We start from the raw sequence: 23,244 nt of genomic DNA, 5'->3' as shown, positions 1-23,244 counted from the left end.
CTATATGCATAGGATTATGAGTCAATAACAGTTACAAACACGCTACACATTCCCAGGAAGTGTGTTCTAAAATGGTATTCGAAACATTGGTTGAGGTTCCATCCAGTTCACCATGTACGCAATAGACCAGCAGTAACTTCGTATTGGCTAGTATATCTGTAAACAATATATCTGTAAACTTATCTGTAAACAAGGTGAATCACAGGAGCGTTGGCTAGTTTAGCACTTATCTGTAAACAAGGTGAATCACAGGAGCGTTGGCTGGTATAGCACTTATCTGTAAACAAGGTGAATCACAGGAGCGTTGGCTGGTATAGCACTTATCTGTAAACAAGGTGAATCACAGGAGCGTTGGCTGGTATAGCACTTATCTGTAAACAAGGTGAATCACAGGAGCGTTGGCTGGTATAGCACTTATCTGTAAACAAGGTGAATCACAGGAGCGTTGGCTGGTATAGCACTTATCTGTAAACAAGGTGAATCCCAGGAGCGTTGGCTACTCTAATGAAGCTTAGACAAAGGGAAGGACTGGGACTACTGACCGCTACTCTAAAGGGTTTTATGGCCAAACAAAAGTGACCCCAGCCAGGACTGTTGACATAAGAGGATGTTCTAGGTTTAAACACTCTTCCCCTGCATGCATTATTAACTGTTACAGAGATCCTGTTGTACTTGGTGTCTGGCTGGACTGGGTCTGGGCCACCGCGCCACAAGGAAGAAATTACCTCCCACAACAAGTAACGCTGCTAACGGCTACTAGACATAAAAAAGGTCCTCAATGGCGCTCAATAATATTGATTCAGAAGTAAAGCAATTTTAATATTTCTTCAGGGGATTTTCAGCAACAGCTAAGTCATTAATTCATTCCTCCAAATTGCTTATTCGATATCAAGAACATGTATTCCAAATAAAGTCTTTGGATTTATATTGCACACAGAAGTCAGGGGGTCAAATAACTGCTATGGAGAGCAGTGAAAAAATGCAAATAAAATATTGATATGTGATCTCTGGGAAGGCTAGTCATTGTATTGTAGCTTTGCCCTAAGGAGAGGTCTGACAGTGGTGGATACTTTACTCCTTGAACCCCCCAAACAATATCAATATCACAGGCATCTTAACAATACATAGTTGAATATCTTAGCCCTTTGAGTCTGCAGTCTACAACATAAATACTAGATTTGAGGGGTTTAAATTAAAATCATGACGAGTCTATTGACGCACCCGTGCATCAATCTAAGTAACATAATAATACAAAAATCCCCATCAAAATCCATCAGTTTAAGCTAGAGATATCTTTCTTTTTTTTAGCATGGGCTGCGTCTCAATCCTCCACATCCACCTATGTTGGCCTTCCGCGTCAGCGGTGGTTGGTGGCCGTGCTACAGCGGTGTTTGTCAGACCATGAGACATCCCGAAAAAATCGGTCTTCTCACGAATAAGTCTGTAGCGTCCCGAATGGTTTAGCCTACAAACTAATATGAACGCTCTATGGAAAGATGAGATTCTCACCAACACGATGATATTCTCAATTTTACGACCTCCACAAGTGTCATGGGACTCTCGTCTGACGGTAACTTGGTACCGGTTTTAAAAAATTAATGGAGTTATGGAGGTAGTTTTGTGCCAACAAAAAAAAAAGGGGGTTAAATATGTGTCCACTATTTCCTGAGCTTTCTGATATCTACTATATATAGGACAGACACTTCAAAACCTTATTCCTTATGATAAATGTTTTGACTGTCTGTTTAGCCATTTATGAATGTCTTATTCAATGCGTTTCTATGGGCTTTAGTAGTAAAGGCCAAATTCAATAATTGTTAAATATATTTTTTTAAACCCCGCCCCCAAAGGCTTAGACTTTTAGTTAACGTCTAAAATACTGTAGATGGTGTAAATTGCTAAATTGTTCAGTTTCAGGCCAAGCGGTTCAATTTGTAACATTATCTAATAAAATAGAGGCCTTAAATAACAATACTCTTTTTGTTAATAAAATACAAAGAAACCTCCAATTCACAACAACAGAGCTGTGTTAAGGATTAGGAAACCAACCAAACGTGAACTGGGATACGTGCCATTATTCATCCTCAAAGTCCTTACTCCACCTTTTACGCTCCGCCCGTGTTCTAAAATAGGAACACACCACGTCATACATGATAAATAGTTTTAAAGTTTACACATTACAATGACAGCTCCCTCTTCCCCACGGTGCCAGTCAGTTTAAAGGAATCTAATGCTGGCGTAAGCTTGTGCAAGGCAATAAGGAAATATTGCTTTCCTGTCACATATAATTTATAGCTTTCTATTTGCATCTGTTTGGGCCTGTGACTAATCCCCAACTTTTTCTCCCCAAGCCCTCGATCAATAGACCCTCGTCCACACTGGGGTTGGCAATGGGGGCTGCTGCTGCTGAAGCTTTAGAGACATGTCCCAAATGGCACCCTATTCCCTATATAGTGCACTACTTTTGACCATGGCCCGTAGGGATATAGGGCTATGGGTGCCATAGGGCTCGGGTCAAAAGTAGTGCACAAATGGGGAATAGGGTGCCATTTGGGACGCAGTCCTGGCCAAGCCAAGGACCAGCGGTCAGAGAGAGAGCCCTGTAAACCTTTACCGTGTGGGAGGGAGAGAGGGAAAGAAGGGAGGAAAGAGAGAGAAAGAGAGAAGGAGAGCTGATTAGCTCAGGCCAGGTAGAACCAGTGAAGCCAATCATTGAGGTGAATTGATGTGATTTCATGCTTTGTTTGCAAGATCACCTCTCAGAGCAGAAGTGGAATGAAGACTTTTCTTCTCTATATCTCACCTTTTAAAGGTACAGTAGGTTTTATAACACGTAGGCACTGCTGTTTCTACATCTGGAGTTTGGATTGGATTGGATCCTTACTACTGACATCTCACTCAGACACAAAGCACTATGGGTCCTGGTCTCACTCAGACACAAAGCACTATGGGTCCTGGTCTCACTCAGACACATAGCACTATGGGTCCTGGTCTCACTCAGACACATAGCACTATGGGTCCTGGTCTCACTCAGACACAAAGCACTATGGGTCCTGGTCTCACTCAGACACACAGCACTATGGGTCCTGGTCTCACTCAGACACATAGCACTATGGGTCCTGGTCTCACTCAGACACAAAGCACTATGGGTCCTGGTCTCACTCAGACACATAGCACTATGGGTCCTGGTCTCACTCAGACACATAGCACTATGGGTCCTGGTCTCACTCAGACACAAAGCACTATGGGTCCTGGTCTCACTCAGACACAAAGCACTATGGGTCCTGGTCTCACTCAGACACATAGCACTATGGGTCCTGGTCTCACTCAGACACATAGCACTATGGGTCCTGGTAAAACATAGTGCACTATATATAGGGAATATAGTCCAACATCTATTCAACAACATCCAATCTGTGATTGGAAGAGGTTTAGGTTGCAAAAAAAAAAAAAAGTTAACCACAGACCATTCTGGCCCTTCATTCACGGCAATGTTCAAATGATGCTGTATTGTGTAAAAAGCCAGTCAACTGATCCAAGAGAAGGAGGCAGCACTGACGCCATCTTGCCAGTCAACTGATCCAAGAGAAGGAGGCAGCACTGACGCCATCTTGCCAGTCAACTGATCCAAGAGAAGGAGGCAGCACTGACGCCATCTTGCCAGTCAACTAATCCAAGAGCAGGAGGCAGTACTGACACGATCTTTTCTTTCCTGTGATCACAGGATAATACGAACAAAAGTCCAGCAGCCTTTCCACCCCTCTCCAGATGGAACATCCCTGTCTGCACCAGGCCACACCATGGGTAAGATCTATCATAACCCTAATCCTTACACCAGGCCACACCATGGGTAAGATCTATCATAACCCTAACCCTAACCCTTAAACCAGGCCACACCATGGGTAAGATCTATCATAACCCTAATCCTTACACCAGGCCACACCATGGGTAAGATCTATCATAACCCTAACCCTTACACCAGGCCACACCATGGGTAAGATCTATCATAACCCTAACCCTTACACCAGGCCACACCATGGGTAAGATCTATCATAACCCTAATCCTTACACCAGGCCACACCATGGGTAAGATCTATCATAACCCTAACCCTTACACCAGGCCACACCATGGGTAAGATCTATCATAACCCTAACCCTTACACCAGGCCACACCATGGGTAAGATCTATTATAACCCTAACCCTTACACCAGGCTACACCATGGGTAAGATCTATCATAACCCTAACCCTTACACCAGGCCACACCATGGGTAAGATCTATCATAACCCTAACCCTAACCCTTACACCAGGCCACACCATGGGTAAGATCTATCATAACCCTAACCATAACCCTTACACCAGGTCACACCATGGGTAAGATCTATCATAACCCTAACCCTAACTCTTAAACCAGGCCACACCATGGGTAAGATCTATCATAACCCTAACCCTTACACCAGGCCACACCATGGGTAAGATCTATTATAACCCTAACCCTTACACCAGGTCACACCATGGGTAAGATCTATCATAACCCTAACCCTAACCCTTACACCAGGCCACACCATGGGTAAGATCTATCATAACCCTAATCCTAACCCTTACACCAGGCCACACCATGGGTAAGATCTATCATAACCCTAACCCTTACACCAGGCCACACCATGGGTAAGATCTATCATAACCCTAACCCTAACCCTTACACCAGGCCACACCATGGGTAAGATCTATCATAACCCTAACCCTAACCCTTACACCAGGCCACACCATGAGTAAGATCTATCATAACCATAACCCTTACACCAGGCCACACCATGAGTAAGATCTATCATAATCCCAACCCATGTTAATCGCCTTGTCTCCATTGAAAAATAGGTATTTTCTACTCAACTGAACAACCTGTCAAAATAATAATATTATATACCATTTAGTAGATGCTTACATCCAAAGCAACTTACAGTAGGCTACTGCGTGCATACATGTTCTTATGGGTGTCCTGGGAATCGAACCCACGATCCTGCAAGTGCCATGCTCTACTGACTGAGCTACACAGGACCACAAAATGAAGGTTAAATAATAATTATAAAATGTCTCTTTTCCCTCAGTACCGAGCCAGGCCTCTCCACCTGTAACAAGCCCTTCCAATGACCCTGTGGGGTCCTACTCCATCAACGGCATCCTGGGTATTCCCCGGTCAAACGGCGAGAAGAGAAAACGAGATGAAGGTAAGAGAAGAGCCAGTCTCATTCCTGAGAATAGTATCTGTCCCAGAATGCTGTGGTGTTGTTGTCTGACTCAGAGCACCTTGTTGTTGTCTGGCTCAGAGCACCTTGATGTTGTCTGGCTCAGAGCACCTTGATGTTGTCTGACTCAGAGCACCTTGATGTTGTCTGACTCGGAGCACCTTGATGTTGTCTGGCTCAGAGCACCTTGATGTTGTCTGACTCAGAGCACCTTGATGTTGTCTGACTCAGGGGCACCTTGATGTTGTCTGACTCAGAGCACCTCGATGTTGTCTGACTCAGAGCACCTTGATGTTGTCTGGCTCAGAGCACCTTGATGTTGTCTGGCTCAGAGCACCTTGATGTTGTCTGACTCGGAGCACCTTGATGTTGTCTGGCTCAGAGCACCTTGACGAGTTGATGTGTTCTAACATGGATATACTTCAGATCAGAACGGATCAGAGCATTTCCATTCAAAATAGAAAATACTAAATAGCATAGCTCACAGTCTTCATAACAACATACACGACTAGCTAGTGTACAGCATCAGACAGTCTGATGTGCATTGCCAGAGCCCAGCGATAGCACAGTAAAACCATGAGGGCTAAATGTACCATGATAATGTGTTCTAGTGTGTCAAGAAGAAGAGGAAGAGCTGTTTGATTTGAAGACATGACCTCCACTGTTGTCTTGTGCAATTAATCTTTGTTTGAAGTGATTAAGAGGGGCTTAGATAATTACATGTCAAGATGATGTAGCCAACCACCCAGGTCACTCAAGGAACCAACGTCTACCACCTCCGCTGTAGAAGACACTTTTAACACCAGCAGCACCTCATCCTCTCTCTCTCCCTTTATCCCTCATCCTCTCTCTCTCCCTTTATCCTTCGTGTTCTCTCTCTCTCTCTTGCTCGTTCTCTCTCTCTCTCCCTTTATTCCTCGTTTTCTCTTTCTCTCTTGCTCGTTCTCCCCCCCCCCCCCCCCTCCCCGTCTCTCTTCCCCTCTCTTTTTACTGACTCAAAGTGTAGGTTAGTGGATATAAGAAGCCTGAGGCCATATAGATTATTGGATCTGTAAGCAACAGGCTTTCTAATGTCACTACATAAGCATCTGGTGAGAATAATTTTTTTGGGTCCTGTATGACATTTGTCAGGTGGAAGCGCGAGCACCGAGCAGGGTTTGTGGGGGTATTCGGTGGAATATAATGTTTTATGAGTGTGCTGTGTGGAGGGATGGAGGAATGGAAGGATGGAGGGATGGAGGGATGACTAATGACATGTCAAAGGTAGATTTCCTGGCAGAGATATAAAAACCAGCATGACGTGGACATGGCAAATGACATAATCAACTATCTTCCCCTGTAAAGAGATGCTGCTAGCAGAGAGAGATCGTAAGGCATAATGCAAACGTCTGACATTTTAAAAGAGTTCATTTTCAGACTATTCTACAAGAGCTCTTTCCTATTAGCCGGGGTGTAATATCTAGTCATCGGATGATAGAAGGCACACATTTCTATGCAGATTGATACTGAAGGGCAGAGTAGGCATTAGAGGACATGGTGAGGAAGGACCTAGAAGGACAGCTAGAGAGAGAGACAGAGAGACAGAGAGAGACAGAGAGACAGAGAGAGAGAGAGAGAGAGAGAGAGAGAGAGAGAGAGAGACAGAGAGACACAGAGAGAGACAGAGAGACACAGAGAGAGAGAGAGAGACACAGAGAGAGAGAGAGAGAGAGAGAGAGAGAGAGAGAGAGAGAGAGACAGAGAGAGAGAGAGAGAGAGAGAGAGACAGAGAGAGAGACAGAGAGAGAGAGACAGAGAGAGAGAGAGAGACAGAGAGAGACAGAGAGAGAGAGAGAGAGAGAGAGAGAGAGAGAGAGAGAGAGAGAGAGAGAGAGAGAGAGAGAGAGAGAGAGAGAGAGAGAGAGACAGAGAGAGAGAGAGAGACAGAGAGAGAGAGAGAGAGAGAGAGAGAGAGAGGCATTAGAGGACATGGTGAGGAAGGACCTGTAAGGACAGAGAGAGGGGCTCGTAGAGAGAGCGAGGAGAGCTGCTCGGCGGCGTGTTTTGGAGGGTCCTCTCCTCTAATAGATGACAGCCCCATGTTTCTACGGCTATTCAGTCTCAAATGATCTCCTTGATGTCCTGCCATTTCCTTGATTTAAGTTCCCTGGCCCGGGCGGCATGCTGATGAAAGAGCAGAGCAGAGGGAAGCGGGGGTGGTGGGTGGTGGGGGGGGGGGGGGGGTGTGGGGGTCGAAGGAACGGGGGTCTGTGGTTCTTATATAAGGTGCGTCCAGAATGGTGCCCTATTCCCTATATAGTGCACTACTTTTGACCCGAGCCCTATGGGGAAAATAGGGAATAGGGTGCCATTTGGGACGCACAATTACTCCCTCTCCAGCCCTAGTGAGAGCAGAGGGAAGCAGGGGGTGTAGGGTGGTCGGGTGGGGGAGTGTAGGATGGTCGGGTGGGGGAGTGTAGGGTGGTTGGGTGGGGGAGTGTAGGGTGGTCGGGTAGGGGGGTGTAGGGTGGTTGGGTGGGCGTGTAGGGTGGTCGGGTAGGGGAGTGTAGGGTGGTCGGGTGGGGGAGTGTAGGGTGGTCGGGTAGGGGAGTGTAGGATGGTCGGGTAGGGGAGTGTAGGGTGGTCGGGTAGGGGAGTGTAGGGTGGTCGGGTAGGGGAGTGTAGGGTGGTCGGGTAGGGGAGTGTAGGGTGGTCGGGTAGGGGAGTGTAGGGTGGTCGGGTAGGGGAGTGTAGGGTGGTCGGGTAGGGGAGTGTAGGGTGGTCGGGTAGGGGAGTGTAGGGTGGTCGGGTGGGGGTGTGTAGGAGGGCGATATGGTTGTTACATACTCCCTCTCCAGCCCCAGTCAATAGTACCCACCTGGAACCACAGGCCGAGGGACAGTGATAGTTTATCTAACAGATCAACCCCAGGCCCTCAATCCTCTCTCACACATCATGGCTCATCAAAACAGTGCTTTAAAAACAATGTCTCGCCGCAAGCCACCGTTTGGAAAAATAGTATATTGCATCCGATATCATGACTCTGTAGCTAGATGGCATCACGCTTTACTCTAATATGTGTCCCAGTAAATTATAGCTCGCAAATAATGGCTATTTAGGGTACTTAAAATACATTTCGTATTTATGGAACTCGAGATACGCTGCACCCTACAACGACAATGTTCTCTATATCTGTATTCTCAATATTCAAACACAATATTCATTTGTGTGTTATTATTCACAGCATTATTTGTTTTATTACAATACCATTACTAAGACTTTAGGACTGGTTATCTGACCACAGGTCAGTGTTTCATACTAACACCACAGATCAGTGTTTCATACTAAGACCACAGATCAGTGTTTCATACTAACACCACAGGTCAGTGTTTCATACTAACACCACAGGTCAGTGTTTCATACTAACACCACAGATCAGTGTTTCATACTAAGACCACAGATCAGTGTTTCATACTAACACCACAGATCAGTGTTTCATACTAAGACCACAGATCAGTGTTTCATACTAACACCACAGATCAGTGTTTCATACTAACACCACAGATCAGTGTTTCATACTAAGACCACAGGTCAGTGTTTCATACTAACACCACAGATCAGTGTTTCATACTAACACCACAGATCAGTGTTTCATACTAAGACCACAGGTCAGTGTTTCAAAAGCTGTTTGTTCTTTCAACTTATTTTGATGATGTATTTGTTTAGGTATGCTGCTGTGGTATTTTTTATTTTTTATTTTTTTATTTCACCTTTATTTAACCAGGTAAGCCAGTTGAGAACAAGTTCTCATTTAAAACTGCGACCTGGCCAAGATAAAGCAAAGCAGTGCGATAAAAACAACAACACAGAGTTACATATGGGGTAAAACAAAACATAAAGTCAAAAATACCACAGAAAATATATATACAGTGTGTGCAAATGTAGCAAGTTATGGAGGTAAGGCAATAAATAGGCCATAGTGAAAAATAATTACAATGTAGTTTTAACACCGGAGTGATAGATGTGCAAGAGATGATGTGCAAATAGAGATACTGGGGTGCAAATGAGCAAAATAAATAACAATATGGGGATGAGGAAGGTTGAGTGGGCTAATTTCAGAAGGGCTGTGTACAGGTATTGGTTAATGCATTGGATTAAATGTCCCCATAGTCCAGTCTTTAACTTTAGCCTTCTATGAGCTGAGCCCTGTTAAACTTGCTAAGCCTGATTATTACTGTCTGATCACGGCACAAACTCTTTTTAGAGATGGAATGTCACCTCACACACCACCACCACGTTTCTCCTAATGTGTGGTGCAGAGAATTAGCCCCAGAGTTGACTTTAATGTAGAAAGAATAACTCCTGTACACAATATTAGCTCTGCACATAGGGACATTTATAGAAGACAGACGGATAAAGACAGTCTTTATCAAACAGGTGAAAAAAAACCAGCAGCCATGGTAGCTATGGCAATAACAACAAGTTCACAGCGGCGGCTCACCGCAGCAAAACGGACGGACTCTGGTGTGTAGAGGTCCAGAACCGCGGCTGTACTGTGGCTCTGTGCCAAGGTGGACCAGTCAGTCAGCTCCTAAGTTCCAACTCAGCAGCGAGTGCCCTTTAAAGAAAGCAGGTCCCCCCCATTACTAGAGGGATGTAGAGATAATGTAGTGTGACACGCGTTATGTACACTGGGTCCTGGAGAAGACCGGCGCCAGGGACACCCGTGTCATAAGAGCCATTAATCTGGCTTTGTCATGTGTTATTGCAAATTAAAAGTAGCATGTTACACTTGGCAGCTATTGTTGCCAGCCAGGACAGAGCGTGGAGAGGAGAGGAGAGAGAGAGAGAAGAGGAGAGGAGAGAGAGAGAGAGAGGACCTCTGGAGATGGGCTGTATACTAAAGGGTACCCTATTCCCTTTATAGTGTACTACTTTTGACCAGGGCCCTGGAAGTGCACTATATAAGGAATAAAGTGCCATTTGGGTCGTAGCCAAATGTCGTGTGTCGTTGGTGACCATGGATGTCCTGTCCGCTGTCCATATATATGGGAATTTGCAATTCCGCAGAGAAAAGCTATTACCTCACAAATTAATATCCTTGTCCCCGTCCCCCTCTCCTCTCTCCTCTCTCCCCTCCACATCCCCAACCCCCCCACCCCCCAACCCGTCCAACCCTCCACCCGCATCCCCACTCCCCTCCGATGGGCTGGCTGTGGGAAAAGACAAAGGAAATAGCTCAAGGGTCTGAAATATTCGGTTCAGTCACTGTAGGGAATTATTGCCAAGAAGGAATTTGTATTGCAGACTGTGGAATAGAAAAAAATGCTTCGGACCGATAGGGATCTGCTTTTGTTTGGTGATTGTTTTGTCACAGTATGTGCTGTAAAATAGAGATAGAATGTTCTAGTATGGATGCAACATTAGCAGAGATATATTAGTGTACTGTGGTGGAAATACAGATTGTTGAATTAATGTACATTATTAAGAGACTGACCAACTGTTACGCACAACGGGCTGCTGACACCCATTCTATTGGGTGATTTAGCTGAAATCACCTGGACAGATACAGCTGAGAGGTTTCCTGAGGATGCTGTGTCTAGCTAATGGCCAATGAAGAGAATGACGTCTCACCAAGTGTGTCCAGTCTTTTGAAACCATTTCACTTCGCTATTCAAATACTACCCACAATATGGACAATCATAACTACCATTATGGGTATTCTTCATTTCAATCACTTTCAAAAAAATATTTCTGCATTGTCTGAAGCTTTTGTAAAATATGAGAATTAAAAAAAGAGAAATTCCATGATAAGAAGAAGAACATAATTTAATATCATTCAAAGGCAGCAGTCAGTGGTACTCAGACAGACAGAGAGAGAGATAGAGACAGAGAGAGAGAGACAGAGAGAGAGACAGAGACAGAGACAGAGACAGAGACAGAGACAGAGACAGAGACAGAGAGAGAGACAGAGACAGAGACAGAGACAGAGACAGAGACAGAGACAGAGACAGAGACAGAGACAGAGAGAGAGAGAGAGAGAGAGAGAGAGAGGAGAGAGAGAGAGAGAGAGAGAGAGAGAGAGAGAGAAAGAGACAGAGAGAGAAAGAGAGACATAGAGAGAGAGAGAGAGACATAGAGAGAGAAAGAGAGACAGGGACAGGGACAGAGAGAGGGACAGAGACAGAGACAGAGACAGAGACAGAGAGAGAGAGAGAGAGAGAGAGAGAGAGAGAGAGAGAGAGAGAGAGAGAGAGAGAGAGAGAGAGAGAGAAAGAGACAGAGAGAGACAGAGAGAGAGAGAGAGAGAGAGACAGAGAGAGAAAGAGAGACATAGAGAGAGAAAGAGAGACAGAGAGAGAGAGAGAGACATAGAGAGAGAAAGAGAGACAGGGACAGGGACAGAGACAGAGAGAGAGAGAGAGAGAGAGAGAGAGAGAGAGAGAGAAAGAGACAGAGAGAGAAAGAGAGACAGAGAGAGAGAGAGACATAGAGAGAGAAAGAGAGAGAGAGAGAGAGACAGGGACAGGGACAGAGAGAGAGACAGGGACAGAGAGAGGGACAGATGAATGATGGAGCACTAGGCCATGAATCCTGTTCACTTCTGTGTTCTGTGAGCATCACCATCTGTTTGGGTGAGAGTGGGTCTGTGTCTCAAATGGCACCATATTCCCTATATAGTGCACTACTTTTGATCAGGGCCCATAGGGCACTATCAAATCAAATCAAATTTTATTGGCCACATGCGCCGAATACAACAGGTGCAGACATTACAGTGAAATGCTTACTTACAGCCCTTAACCAACAATGCATTTATTTTTAACAAAAAAAGTAAAAATAAAACAACAACAAAATAAATAGGATGCCATTTGGGGCGCACTCAGGGAGAAGGGTGGAACAACAGAGGATCTCAGTTCAACAACATCAAATCAGAAAGGGAGGCAGTAACACACTGAACTGTAATGTTCCAAATCAATTTAATAAAGCTACTTAATACCCAAGAACAGATAAATGAATTGTGGTGTCACTGCCTTTCTGTACACTGTTCCTACCCCTACACAGCCTCTGTAGTTGTACCTACCATTGTTGAACGTAATGTCGCTACGGGTAAGAGCATCGCTCTGGATAAGATTGTCTGCAAAACTACCATTCAGACGATATAGAGTTCTCTTTCTGAGGCCGGCAGAGTGTATAGTGAGAGAATTGTCTTAGTTACACATATCTATGTAAGTAGAAAGATATATTAACCTCTACGAGATCGGTGTCCCGTATACGGGACGGTTGAGATAACGTGCGCTAATGTGATTAGCGTGACTGTTGTAAGTAACAGCAAACTGTCCAGGACGTAGACATGTCTTATATGGCCAGAAAGCTTAAATTCTTGTTAATCTAACTACACTGTCCAATTTACAGTAGCTATTACAGTGAAAAGATACCATGCTATTGTTTGAGGAGAGTGCACAACAACAAAAAATGTATCACGGCAACTGGTTTGATACATTCACCTCTGAATTTAAATTATGTGCCTACATTCAGGAATCTTGCTCTGATTTGTCATCCTAAAGGTCCCAGAGATTAAATATAGCGTAGTTTTGTTTGATAAAATCAATTTTTATATTAAAATATAGGAACTGGGTTCTACAGTTTGAACCCCTGCTGTCTCTGGCTCCACCCCCACCCCGCCCGGCCATCTAGATTTGTGAAAGTTAGTGTATAAGCTAATGTAATTTATGACATTCCTGGGAGTGTGTAAACGTACATTTTGTATTACCATATCATTTTGTATGTTCTCTATAGTTATGTACTTGAAAATGTATCAATTGACCAATTTGGCATATTTGGGCAGACTTGATACAAAATAGTCCAGTATTGCAATGCTTCACTGGATCAATCTGAAACTTTGCACAAACACTGCTGCCATTTAGTGGCCAAAATCTAATTTGTGCCTAAACTGCAATATTATATTGTGGCCTTTCTCTTTCATTTCAAAGATGATGTAACAAAAAGATAATAGAAAACATGTTTTTTTATTTTTTATTATCTTTTACCAGATCTAATATGTTATATCCCCCTACATTAATTTCACATTTCCACAAACTTCAAAGTGTTTCCTTTCAAATGGTATCAAGAATATGCATATCCTTGCTTCAGGTCCTGAGCTACAGGCAGTTAGATTTGGGTATGTAATTTTAGGCAATTTTTTTTTTTTTAAGTGTCAGATCCTTAAGAGGATACAGCATATTAAAGAGAGGCTATGCGGAGCATATGTGCACTAAATTTTGTAATATTTGATTTGGTTAACATGACATTAACCAAAACGTTCAATTGAAAAATGTATGTGTCAACGTTTACAATTTAATTTGAAATGAGTGTTAATTTGATTTAATTCAGGGTATAAATTGAAGCTAGTTGTAGATGAGGGAGTGATATTACAAAAACAAACAGAATGCTAATGCAATGCTTGGTAAAGGGAATCACTAGCTAACGTATTGAAATGTTGTTCAAACATGAAACAACAGATAGACAGAAAGCCTGTTCAGGCAAGAGGGGCTTTCATGACCCTAAGGTGCCGTTTCACCTTCCTGTGCCTCCACTCAGGGCTAAACGCAGACTGAACACAGCTTGAATTTTACCATGAATAAGATACTATACCAATTACGAGCTTATATTTTGACGCCATTGCTTTGGTCAATTCTTTACGACCCATTCAAGCCAATTGTATAATGACAGTCATAGCCAGACGACATTAGCTTCCTTCTCAAAAGCCAACGTTTCTAGTGTTTTTACTCTGTTGTGTTTGGCAGACAGGTAGTCAGTGTAGTCAGTCAGATGGTCTCTCTCTCTGACTCCAGGCAGAGACAGAATTACATCGGCTCAACCCCCTGCTAGGGGTCATGACCTGGGGGTGGCGAGCCCGCGGAGAGGAGTCTGTTTTATAGAGCTAGTGATGTGATCTGATAGGGTCTGGAGTCCTCTGCTCCCTCGTTACCGGAGTGTTAATACCCAGCCACGTCAAGATGAATACACTCAACCCTGTCACTCACTGATCAATAACACAGACACCATCACTGGGGGGGAGTGACTGGGGGGGAGTGACTGGGGAGGATAAGGAGACTCACCAACAAACAAAGACATTGTCTACTATGACATAACAACATAACTTATTAGCATCACTGGGGAGGAGTGACTGGGGAGGAGTGACTGGGGAGGAGTGACTGGGGAGAATGTGACAAAACAGAGCTCAGTTGCTAGAGCATGGAGCTTGCAACGCCAGGATTGTGAGTTTGATTCCCACGGGGGACCGGTACGAAAATAATATGCTCTGGATAAGAGCGACTGCTAAATGACTAACATGTAAACAAAGTTACCGGCTAATGCTATGACATAATTAATAGCTAAAATGGGATGGGAAACATGCCCCCAAAAACATGTACAATATATCTTATAGCAAATGTTATTTGGCACTGTATACTGTATACTAAAAATTACATTGCTGGGTGGCTATGATATGCACAAAAATGTAATTGGGTTGGTTGAATTAACTTCTAAATGTCTTCAGGATGAAACAGAAGACCTCTAGTTAAATAGCCTGGTAAAAACTAGACTGAATGCTGAGCTCACCTTTGAGCTCACCATTGAGTTTAGTATTCAGTCTGGTTTAGCCAGGCTAGACTGAAGGTCTCCCTACCACCACCCAGAACAACCTACTCCACCAGACATGGGTGAGACAGTCAAGCCACAGGGCTCTGGTCAAAAGGAGTGCATTATATAGGGAATAAGGTGCAATCTGAGTCACATCCACAGATGTACTGGGCATTAGAGTGAGGTGCTTTTACGGTAGTCCTATAGGATTATTTATAATACAAGTAGGCAATATTTAGGTGGGGTGTTTTAAATGTTTAAATGGATCTTTCACCTTAACTTGAGTGGGAACAAGAGCCGATGTACTGTAGGTTGACCTGGGGATGGTTTGAGTGGGAACAAGAGCTTGTGTACTGTTGGTTGACCTGGGGATGGTTTGTCATGTGTATGGGAAGTGTATTCCTCTGTGGTGAATGACTAATGTGCAGATATTGATCATGGTATGTACTCTGGGCTAGTTGATGGAAAGTAATTAATGAGTCTATTTGCTTCCGAGGACCGAAGGGAACAGTTGAGGTTGATAAAGCGACAACCGTTCAGCGGAGCTATGAGAGACTGAGGCCCCCAGTGGAGCTGTCCAGAAATAATGCCAGATCAAAGATGCGATTAGATTTATCTATACTGAAAATCAGATGAAAATAGCTGAGCAGTGTAGAGTATAAGTGATTTATGTTCTCCTGTGATTGCATATTGCAACAGATCACAACCGATCACGCTATGAAAATAGCAAGATTTTACATATTTGTAGAATGTCGTACATATACCATAATAGGTATTTTTTCACATAAAAAGCTATTGTAATGTGTTGTAGAATTATTAGTTATTAAAATCATTTGTTTGAGGATATAGAATTATTGTAGTATGTTGGGCAGCACATGGCAGTTACCTATTCACCCCCCCCCCCAACCACGACACACACACACGCACGCACGCACGCACGCACGCACGCACGCACGCACGCACGCACGCACGCACGCACGCACGCACGCACGCACGCACGCACGCACGCACGCACGCACGCACGCACGCACGCACGCACACACACACACACACACACACACACACACACACACACACACACACACACACACACACACACACACACACACACACACACACACACACCAACTCCCCCAGGGTCTCTTATATAGCCCCTTGATACGTTTTTGCTCTTCTTGGGAGTGCAGGTTCATCCTCTGGCCCCGGTGAGAAAAGGTCAAGCGGCAGAATGGAATGGCAATAACCCTTCCAAATGGTACCATCAGGAGAGACATGATTGATCAATTGAATTCCTTGGCAGAGAAAAATGTGGGATTAAGTAGAGTATTATACGCACATTGAGTTGAGGCATGATGTTCATTTCAAGTTCGTTTCAGCTCCCTCTTGCCACCAGATCAGGCAGGCAATCAATAGGGGCCCTCCTTGCATATCATATATCTCTGCCGCTCCCACCAGGACCAGCCAGAGAACATAATCTGCCACAAATTTAGAATGACAGATTTGTAAAGGAGCCGGAGCCCTTTCTAGAGATCCACGGAGGAGGAGGCTGGAGGCTGGGAGGGAGTAGCCAGAGCCACTGCAGCCTGGGATGGGATGGGAAGGGAAGGGGAGGGGGGGGGGGGGTCTGGAGGTCTTTAAAAGTGGGTCTTTATAGCATCACAGGGAAGCGCCAAAGGGAAAAGCTAAGGCATCCCTCTCCCTCTGTTTGGAGAACGGCATCCTGGGACTAGGAGATGATTGAACTAGACTGTACCGTTTTATTCATTCACAGCATCTCTCTCTCTCTCTCTCTCTCTCTTTCTCTGTCTGTCGTGTCTGTGGTCACAACGGTGTTAGCTACCCAAATGAAACACTGCTACTCTGCCACTCGACTGAAAATGAAAGCAGTATTAAATTGTTGAAAAGGGAAATTGAGAAGGAGAGTAGAAGGAGGGAAACCCCTGGAGCCTGGAATGAACATGGAATGAAAAGCCACTTGGGTACTGTAGCTGCAGAGTACATTAAAATACATGGGCTCCACCACTACAACAAGTATATATTTGCACTGATGGTAATCCATCAATTACCACAGGGGCTTTCACATCATGATGCTGGCTAATACTGTGTGTGGTAGTAGTAGTTTCCTCTACTGGGTCTGTCTGTCTGTCTGTCTGTCTGTCTGTCTGTCTGTCTGTCTGTCTGTCTGTCTGTCTGTCTGTCTGTCTGTCTGTCTGTCTGTCTGTCTGTCTGTCTGTCTGTCTGTCTGTCTGTCTGTCTGTCTGTGAAGCAACACTGCACTCAGTGGCTCACCACAAGCAGCATTAATATGACCCCTTTTAAAATCTACCCTGACTGAATTTGCACTGTATAATTCAATATATCAGTAGTACTCCCAGTGCTTGAAGTGGACTGAAATAGGTGCTGGGACTCATTTTGGGTGAAATAAAATCAACGTTTATTCATCAGGTACACAATATACAGCGGGTGTACACGGGTGTAAACGATACAGGATACAGCGGGTGTACACGGGTGTAAACGATACAGGATACAGCGGGTGTACACGGGTGTAAACGGTACAGGATACAGCGGGTGTACACGGGTGTAAACGATGCAGGATACAGCGGGTGTACACGGGTGTAAACGATGCAGGATACAGCGGGTGTACACGGGTGTAAACGATACAGGATACAGCGGGTGTACACGGGTGTAAACGATGCAGGATACAGCGGGTGTACACGGGTGTAAACGATACAGGATACAGCGGGTGTACACGGGTGTAAACGGTACAGGATACAGCGGGTGTACACGGGTGTAAACGGTACAGGATACAGCGGGTGTACACGGGTGTAAATGATACAGGATACAGCGGGTGTACACGGGTGTAAACGGTACAGGATACAGCGGGTGTACACGGGTGTAAATGATACAGGATACAGCGGGTGTACACGGGTGTAAACGGTACAGTGAAATGCTTACATGGATGTGCTGGTACTCATAATATTTTAGAGCCAATGTTCTATAAGAGGTGATGGAAAAGTTGAGCACAGGACCAACTCAAGCACTGAGTACTCTTATCCAAAGCTACCATTAACACACAGTAACAATATAAACACCAGCTTCCTACCTTACAGGGGCTTCAGACAGCCAGCTTCCTACCTTACAGGGGCTTCAGTCAGCCAGCTTCCTACCTTACAGGGTTTTCAGTGACAGCCAGCTTCCTACCTTACAGGGGCTTCAGACAGCCAGCTTCCTACCTTACAGGGGCTTCAGTCAGCCAGCTTCCTACCTTACAGGGGCTTCAGACAGCCAGCTTTCTACCTTACAGGGACTTCAGTCAGCCAGCTTCCTACCTTACAGGGGCTTCAGACAGCCAGCTTCCTACCTTACAGGGGCTTCAGACAGCCAGCTTCCTACCTTACAGGGGCTTCAGTCAGCCAGCTTCCTACCTTATAGGGGCTTCAGTCAGCCAGCTTCCTACCTTACAGGGGCTTCAGTGATTAGACTCTAGTGTTGTTGCTCTCTCTTCTTGTAGATGGTTCAGATGGGTCTGGCCCAAACACTGATTCTCAGGGTAGTGTGGACAGTTTACGGAAGCACCTGCGGGCCGATGCTTTCACTCAGCAGCAGCTGGAAGCTTTGGACCGGGTCTTTGAACGCCCCTCGTACCCCGACGTCTTCCCAACCTCGGAGCACATCAAACCAGAACAGGTTAGCAACGTCTTGTTGTTTGTTACCATTAACACTATCAAATACACCTGTATTACACCACCTCACCACTTCCATTCCATCCAAGTTCCATCGCCGCGAGCTGTACAACCATGATATTGTTGTTGTTGTTTTTCTGTTTGTTTATTTTTAGTGTATATTTTGCTGCTCCTAACGTAGATTTCCCTGAAACTCAACAGATTGTTATTTACTTTTTTGTGCTGAGAGATTCTGCTATTTTATTTAGTTGGCCCAGAGGCCCCCGAAGTAGCACACAGCAATCTGAGCAATACATATCTGCTCCACGCAGCTCTCAAAAATAAAATGGCCACAAAAGTCTAGGCTGGTAAAACAGTCATTCCAGTGTTTTAGAAAACAGCATGTAAAATGCTGTAGGGATCTCAGGGAAAACTCCCACGTCGTATTGATCTTGGGATGAAAAAACACCACATTCTCTGGATCCCTTATAATTGAGAATAACAGAAAGGCAACATGCAATTAATCAATACCTCTATTTTTCTCTATTTTTTTTGCTGCTGTGTTATTTGACTCTGTGTTTCTGTTATAGTTCTGTGTCATTCTTCAATAATGTTTTTATTGAAACAGTGTATGAAGCAGCTTTCGGGCTGTCAGATTTATCACAGAAATGTTTTTATAAATTGTAAACATAGCAAGGGGCTTTCTTGATTTGTTTTCTTGAGGTGTTTTCACACACCTGGGTGTATATATAGGATTTTCAATGTTTATTCCTTTTGATGTCAACACCACAAACACTCACCACCTATCCATCCTCATTTACCAAATGAAGACCCCATCTGTAACCACCCCCACCCAAAACCACAATAACTAGACCCTTATATGTTTACATACTACATTTATTCTTATTAAAACCTCTCTTAGGCTTATTACAATGGATAACCTTTATTTACTTTCATTAGACTATTAAACAACAAGAGACTATTCATTTGTCCCCGTATAAAACTACAAGTATTTAAGGAGGGACCCATAAAAGAAGCTAAAGCAATGGGCCTAATTGAGTTCATTTTAATTTCTCTCCGATCGCGGTGAATTACGTAGGTAATAAATCAGTAGGACAGGACTCACCTCCAGAAGAGAGCCTAATTTGGAGCTAATTACCAAACTGATTTCTACTGGAAGATCAATACCAAAACGAATTGGAAATGACTTGCAATCACAGAGAGCTTCAGATAGAGTATTAAAGAAGAGGAGGAGAGAAAAGGAGGAGGGGTTCAAAAGAAAAAGAGGCCAGTAGAGGAATAATGGAATAAGAGGCCAGTAGAAGAATATGGGAATAAGAGGCCAGTAGAACAATAAGGGAATAAGAGGCCAGTAGAACAATAAGGGAATAAGAGACCAGTAGAACAATAAGGGAATAAGAGACCAGTAGAACAATAAGGGAATAAGAGGCCAGTAGAACAATAAGGGAATAAGAGACCAGTAGAACAATAAGGGAATAAGAGAACAGTAGAACAATAAGGGAATAAGAGGCCAGTAGAACAATAAGGGAATAAGAGGCCAGTAGAAGAATATGGGAATAAGAGGCCAGTAGAACAATAAGGGAATAAGAGGCCAGTAGAACAATAAGGGAATAAGAGGCCAGTAGAACAATAAGGGAATAAGAGGCCAGTAGAACAATAAGGGAATAAGAGGCCAGTAGAAGAATAACGAATAAGTGGCCAGTAGAACAACATGGGAATAAGAGGCCAGTAGAACAATAAGAGAATAAGAGGCCAGTAGAACAATAAGGGAATAAGAGGCCAGTAGAACAATAAGGGAATAAGAGGCCAGTAGAACAATAAGGGAATAAGAGGCCAGTAGAACAATAAGGGAATAAGAGGCCAGTAGAAGATTAAGGGAATAAGAGGCCAGTAGAAGAATAAGGGAATAAGAGGCCAGTAGAAGAATAAGGGAATAAGAGGCCAGTAGAAGAATAAGGGAATAAGAGGCCAGTAGAACAATAAGGGAATAAGAGGCCAGTGGATCAATAAGGGAATAAGAGACCAGTAGAACAATAAGGGAATAAGAGGCCAGTAGAAGAATAAGGGAATAAGAGGCCAGTAGAAGAATAAGGGAATAAGAGACCAGTGGATCAATAAGGGAATAAGAGACCAGTAGAACAATACGGGAATAAGAGGCCAGTAGAAGAATAAGGGAATAAGAGGCCAGTAGAAGAATAAGGGAATAAGAGACCAGTAGAAGAATAAGGGAAAATTAGTGGATGCGACGGGAACAGCCCAGAAAAATCTATTTTAATTTAATATAATATTAATCAGAGGATTTTCTCCTTTCATGGATCCCTCTTTCTCTTGTCGTTTTGCCCCCTTTTTCCTGGTTGGTAAATGTGCCCCTATTAGCCAGGGTCTGGGTCCTGGTTAGAAGGCCATTACAACACCATTCTGGAGATGCAGAACTAAATAGATTCACCCCTCCCACACTTCTGCTAGCCATTTGGTCATCCTTTTCAAATCTATCTTTTCTTTGGGGTTTTTTCCTTCCTCTCCCCCTCCTCTAACCCATCCTTTATCTGCATGATAAAACGTCTGTTTGGCATCTAAAGCCTTCAAGAATAGAGGAAAACATCCGACATTGTCCCAGTGAACAGTTGTAGCAGACAATTAGAGTTTGTCTGGGATAGAAGCAGACAAGAGTGGGGTCACAGGCTCCCAGGCGTCCCCTTTGGGACCGCGGCCCAGCGAGCCACTCAGACACACACTGGGCTTTGGACAAACATTGTCAACACACAGTCTCCGGACGTCTGATCTCATTATAAAACACACTAACATCTGCCATGACCGTCTTAAACCGTCCGCCGCCGTACAAAGGAAATACTTTCTGTGGGTATACAAAGTGTCTTTATAGTAATGTATTGTAGTCCAATCTAAATACATAGAAAATACATCATGGTCGATATAAAATGAAGTAATTTCTTCACTATGATAAAACATATATAAATAGTATTACTTTCAGTTTGATATTCATTTGTACATGGTAACACAGAACAATGTACGTTACAGTATATGAAGACCTATTTTTAGTTACTGATGATGAACCAATGAAATGTTAAAGGGTTGTGGGGAAGCTTTTTTAGATTCAAAATGTAAAAAAGCCAAAAGGTGAATAGTGTCCTGTCTGAACCAGGGCCACATGGCACGTCTGTGTGCGTCCAAAATGTAATCTTATTCCCCGTACAGTGCACTACTTTTGACCAAAACTAGTGCACTGTACAGGGAACAGGGTGCCATTTGGGACAGAAGCGTGGTAACCAAGCAGAACTGCTTTCTCCCTTGGCTGATCAGGACTCCTGGCTGCAGTCAAGCACAAAGGACCAGATGACGGCTTGGCTTTTCATTCTGCTCTTCTAAATCCCACTTCCTCTCAGACAAAACCAAAATACTTTAATGATATGCTTGAACTGTCACCCTCACTGCTGCAGCTTGAAAATAGTGAACTCACACACACACACACACACAAATATGCATGCACACACTTATGCGTGCACACACACACACCCAAAACCCAACCCAGACACCCACAACCCACCCACACCCCACCCACCCACACACACACACTCACACATAGACATCCTACGATTCATGGAGAGACAGTATTTGACTCTATACGCATGGTTTTGGTAGCTAATGTTGTGTTATTGTGTAACCCTGATTAATGAAGGCTCTTTAGATGAAACATTGGTGGAATAAATCCACAGCAGGGAGAGATGAGCCTTTCTTCTTCATTTCTATGGTTGTGTAATGGTGAACGTGTCTTTTTTTGCAGGCCAACGAGTACTCCCACTCCCTGTCCTCCCTGAACCCTGGTCTGGACGGTGAGGTCAAACCCAGCCTGTCCTCCAGCGGTAACCAGAACCTTGGCCCCAGTGTCTCCGTGACACAGAGCTACTCTGTAGGTAAGGCACAGAGCCAAACACTGGTCCTGTCTGTGTGGCTCAGTTGGTAGAGCATGATGCTTGCAACACGAGTCCTGCAGTTGTGGGTTTTGATTCCACGCTAGGGCAACGCATACAAACATATTTGTAAGTTGCTTTTGGCTGTGTGTCTCAGAGTAGGAGTGCATATATAGGATCAGTTTAGCCTTTTAGATCATTAATTAATATGATTACATGGAGAGTTGGGACCTGATCCTAGATCAGTACTCCTGGTATAAGATGCTTCATACTGTACCTACGGCCCTAGCATAGTCTGCCTGCCCAGCCAGGACAGGCCAAACCACAGCTTCAGCTAAGGGGATTATTGGTTTGTTTCCCAAATGGCACCCTTTTCTAGTGCACTACTTTTGACCAGGGTCCATAGGGCTCTGGTCAAAAGTAGTACACAATGTAGGGAATAGGGTGGTATTTGGGATGGGCCTTTGTTCACTGTTCTGTTCAGAACAGCCAACATTGTAATGAAACCAAACAACATGATGTTGTGCAATGCAATGACATGGCGTCTATTTATTTACATGACATAAAAATAAAAAAGAATACTCCAACCAGAAACATCAAAGTAAGTGTGCAGATTCTTTTAATGCCGTTTGGTTTGACAATCTGAGTAGTAGTAGTAGTAGTAGTAGTAGTATCAGTAGTAGTAGAACATTTACATTTTAGTCATTTAGCAGACGCTCTTATCCAGAGCGACTTACAGTTAGTGAATACATCTTTTTTATACTGTCCCCC

At 44.1% G+C, this 23,244-nt stretch overlaps 1 protein-coding gene across 1 annotated transcript in view; it reads left to right on the top strand.

The window, feature by feature from the left end:
- The window catches only part of LOC311116995 (paired box protein Pax-2a-like), a gene marked incomplete at its 3' end in the record, with an annotated part of 47,528 nt that overhangs the window by 5,221 nt on the left and 19,063 nt on the right, over nucleotides 1-23,244 (top strand). Inside the window, exons 4-7 of the mRNA XM_084192004.1 lie at nucleotides 3,725-3,804; nucleotides 5,106-5,225; nucleotides 18,376-18,551; nucleotides 22,347-22,476. Of these exons, the coding sequence (XP_084048130.1) occupies nucleotides 3,725-3,804; nucleotides 5,106-5,225; nucleotides 18,376-18,551; nucleotides 22,347-22,476 (506 nt within the window). The remainder of the gene's footprint in view (nucleotides 1-3,724; nucleotides 3,805-5,105; nucleotides 5,226-18,375; nucleotides 18,552-22,346; nucleotides 22,477-23,244) is intronic.

The sequence above is a fragment of the Coregonus lavaretus genome, assembly GCF_964263955.1.
Source record: "Coregonus lavaretus genome assembly, contig: HAP1_SCAFFOLD_349, whole genome shotgun sequence".
In the NCBI taxonomy this organism is placed as follows: Eukaryota; Metazoa; Chordata; class Actinopteri; order Salmoniformes; family Salmonidae; genus Coregonus; species Coregonus lavaretus.
The sequence above is the reverse complement of the archived record's forward strand: the minus strand, read 5'-3'. Positions and strand labels throughout refer to the sequence as shown.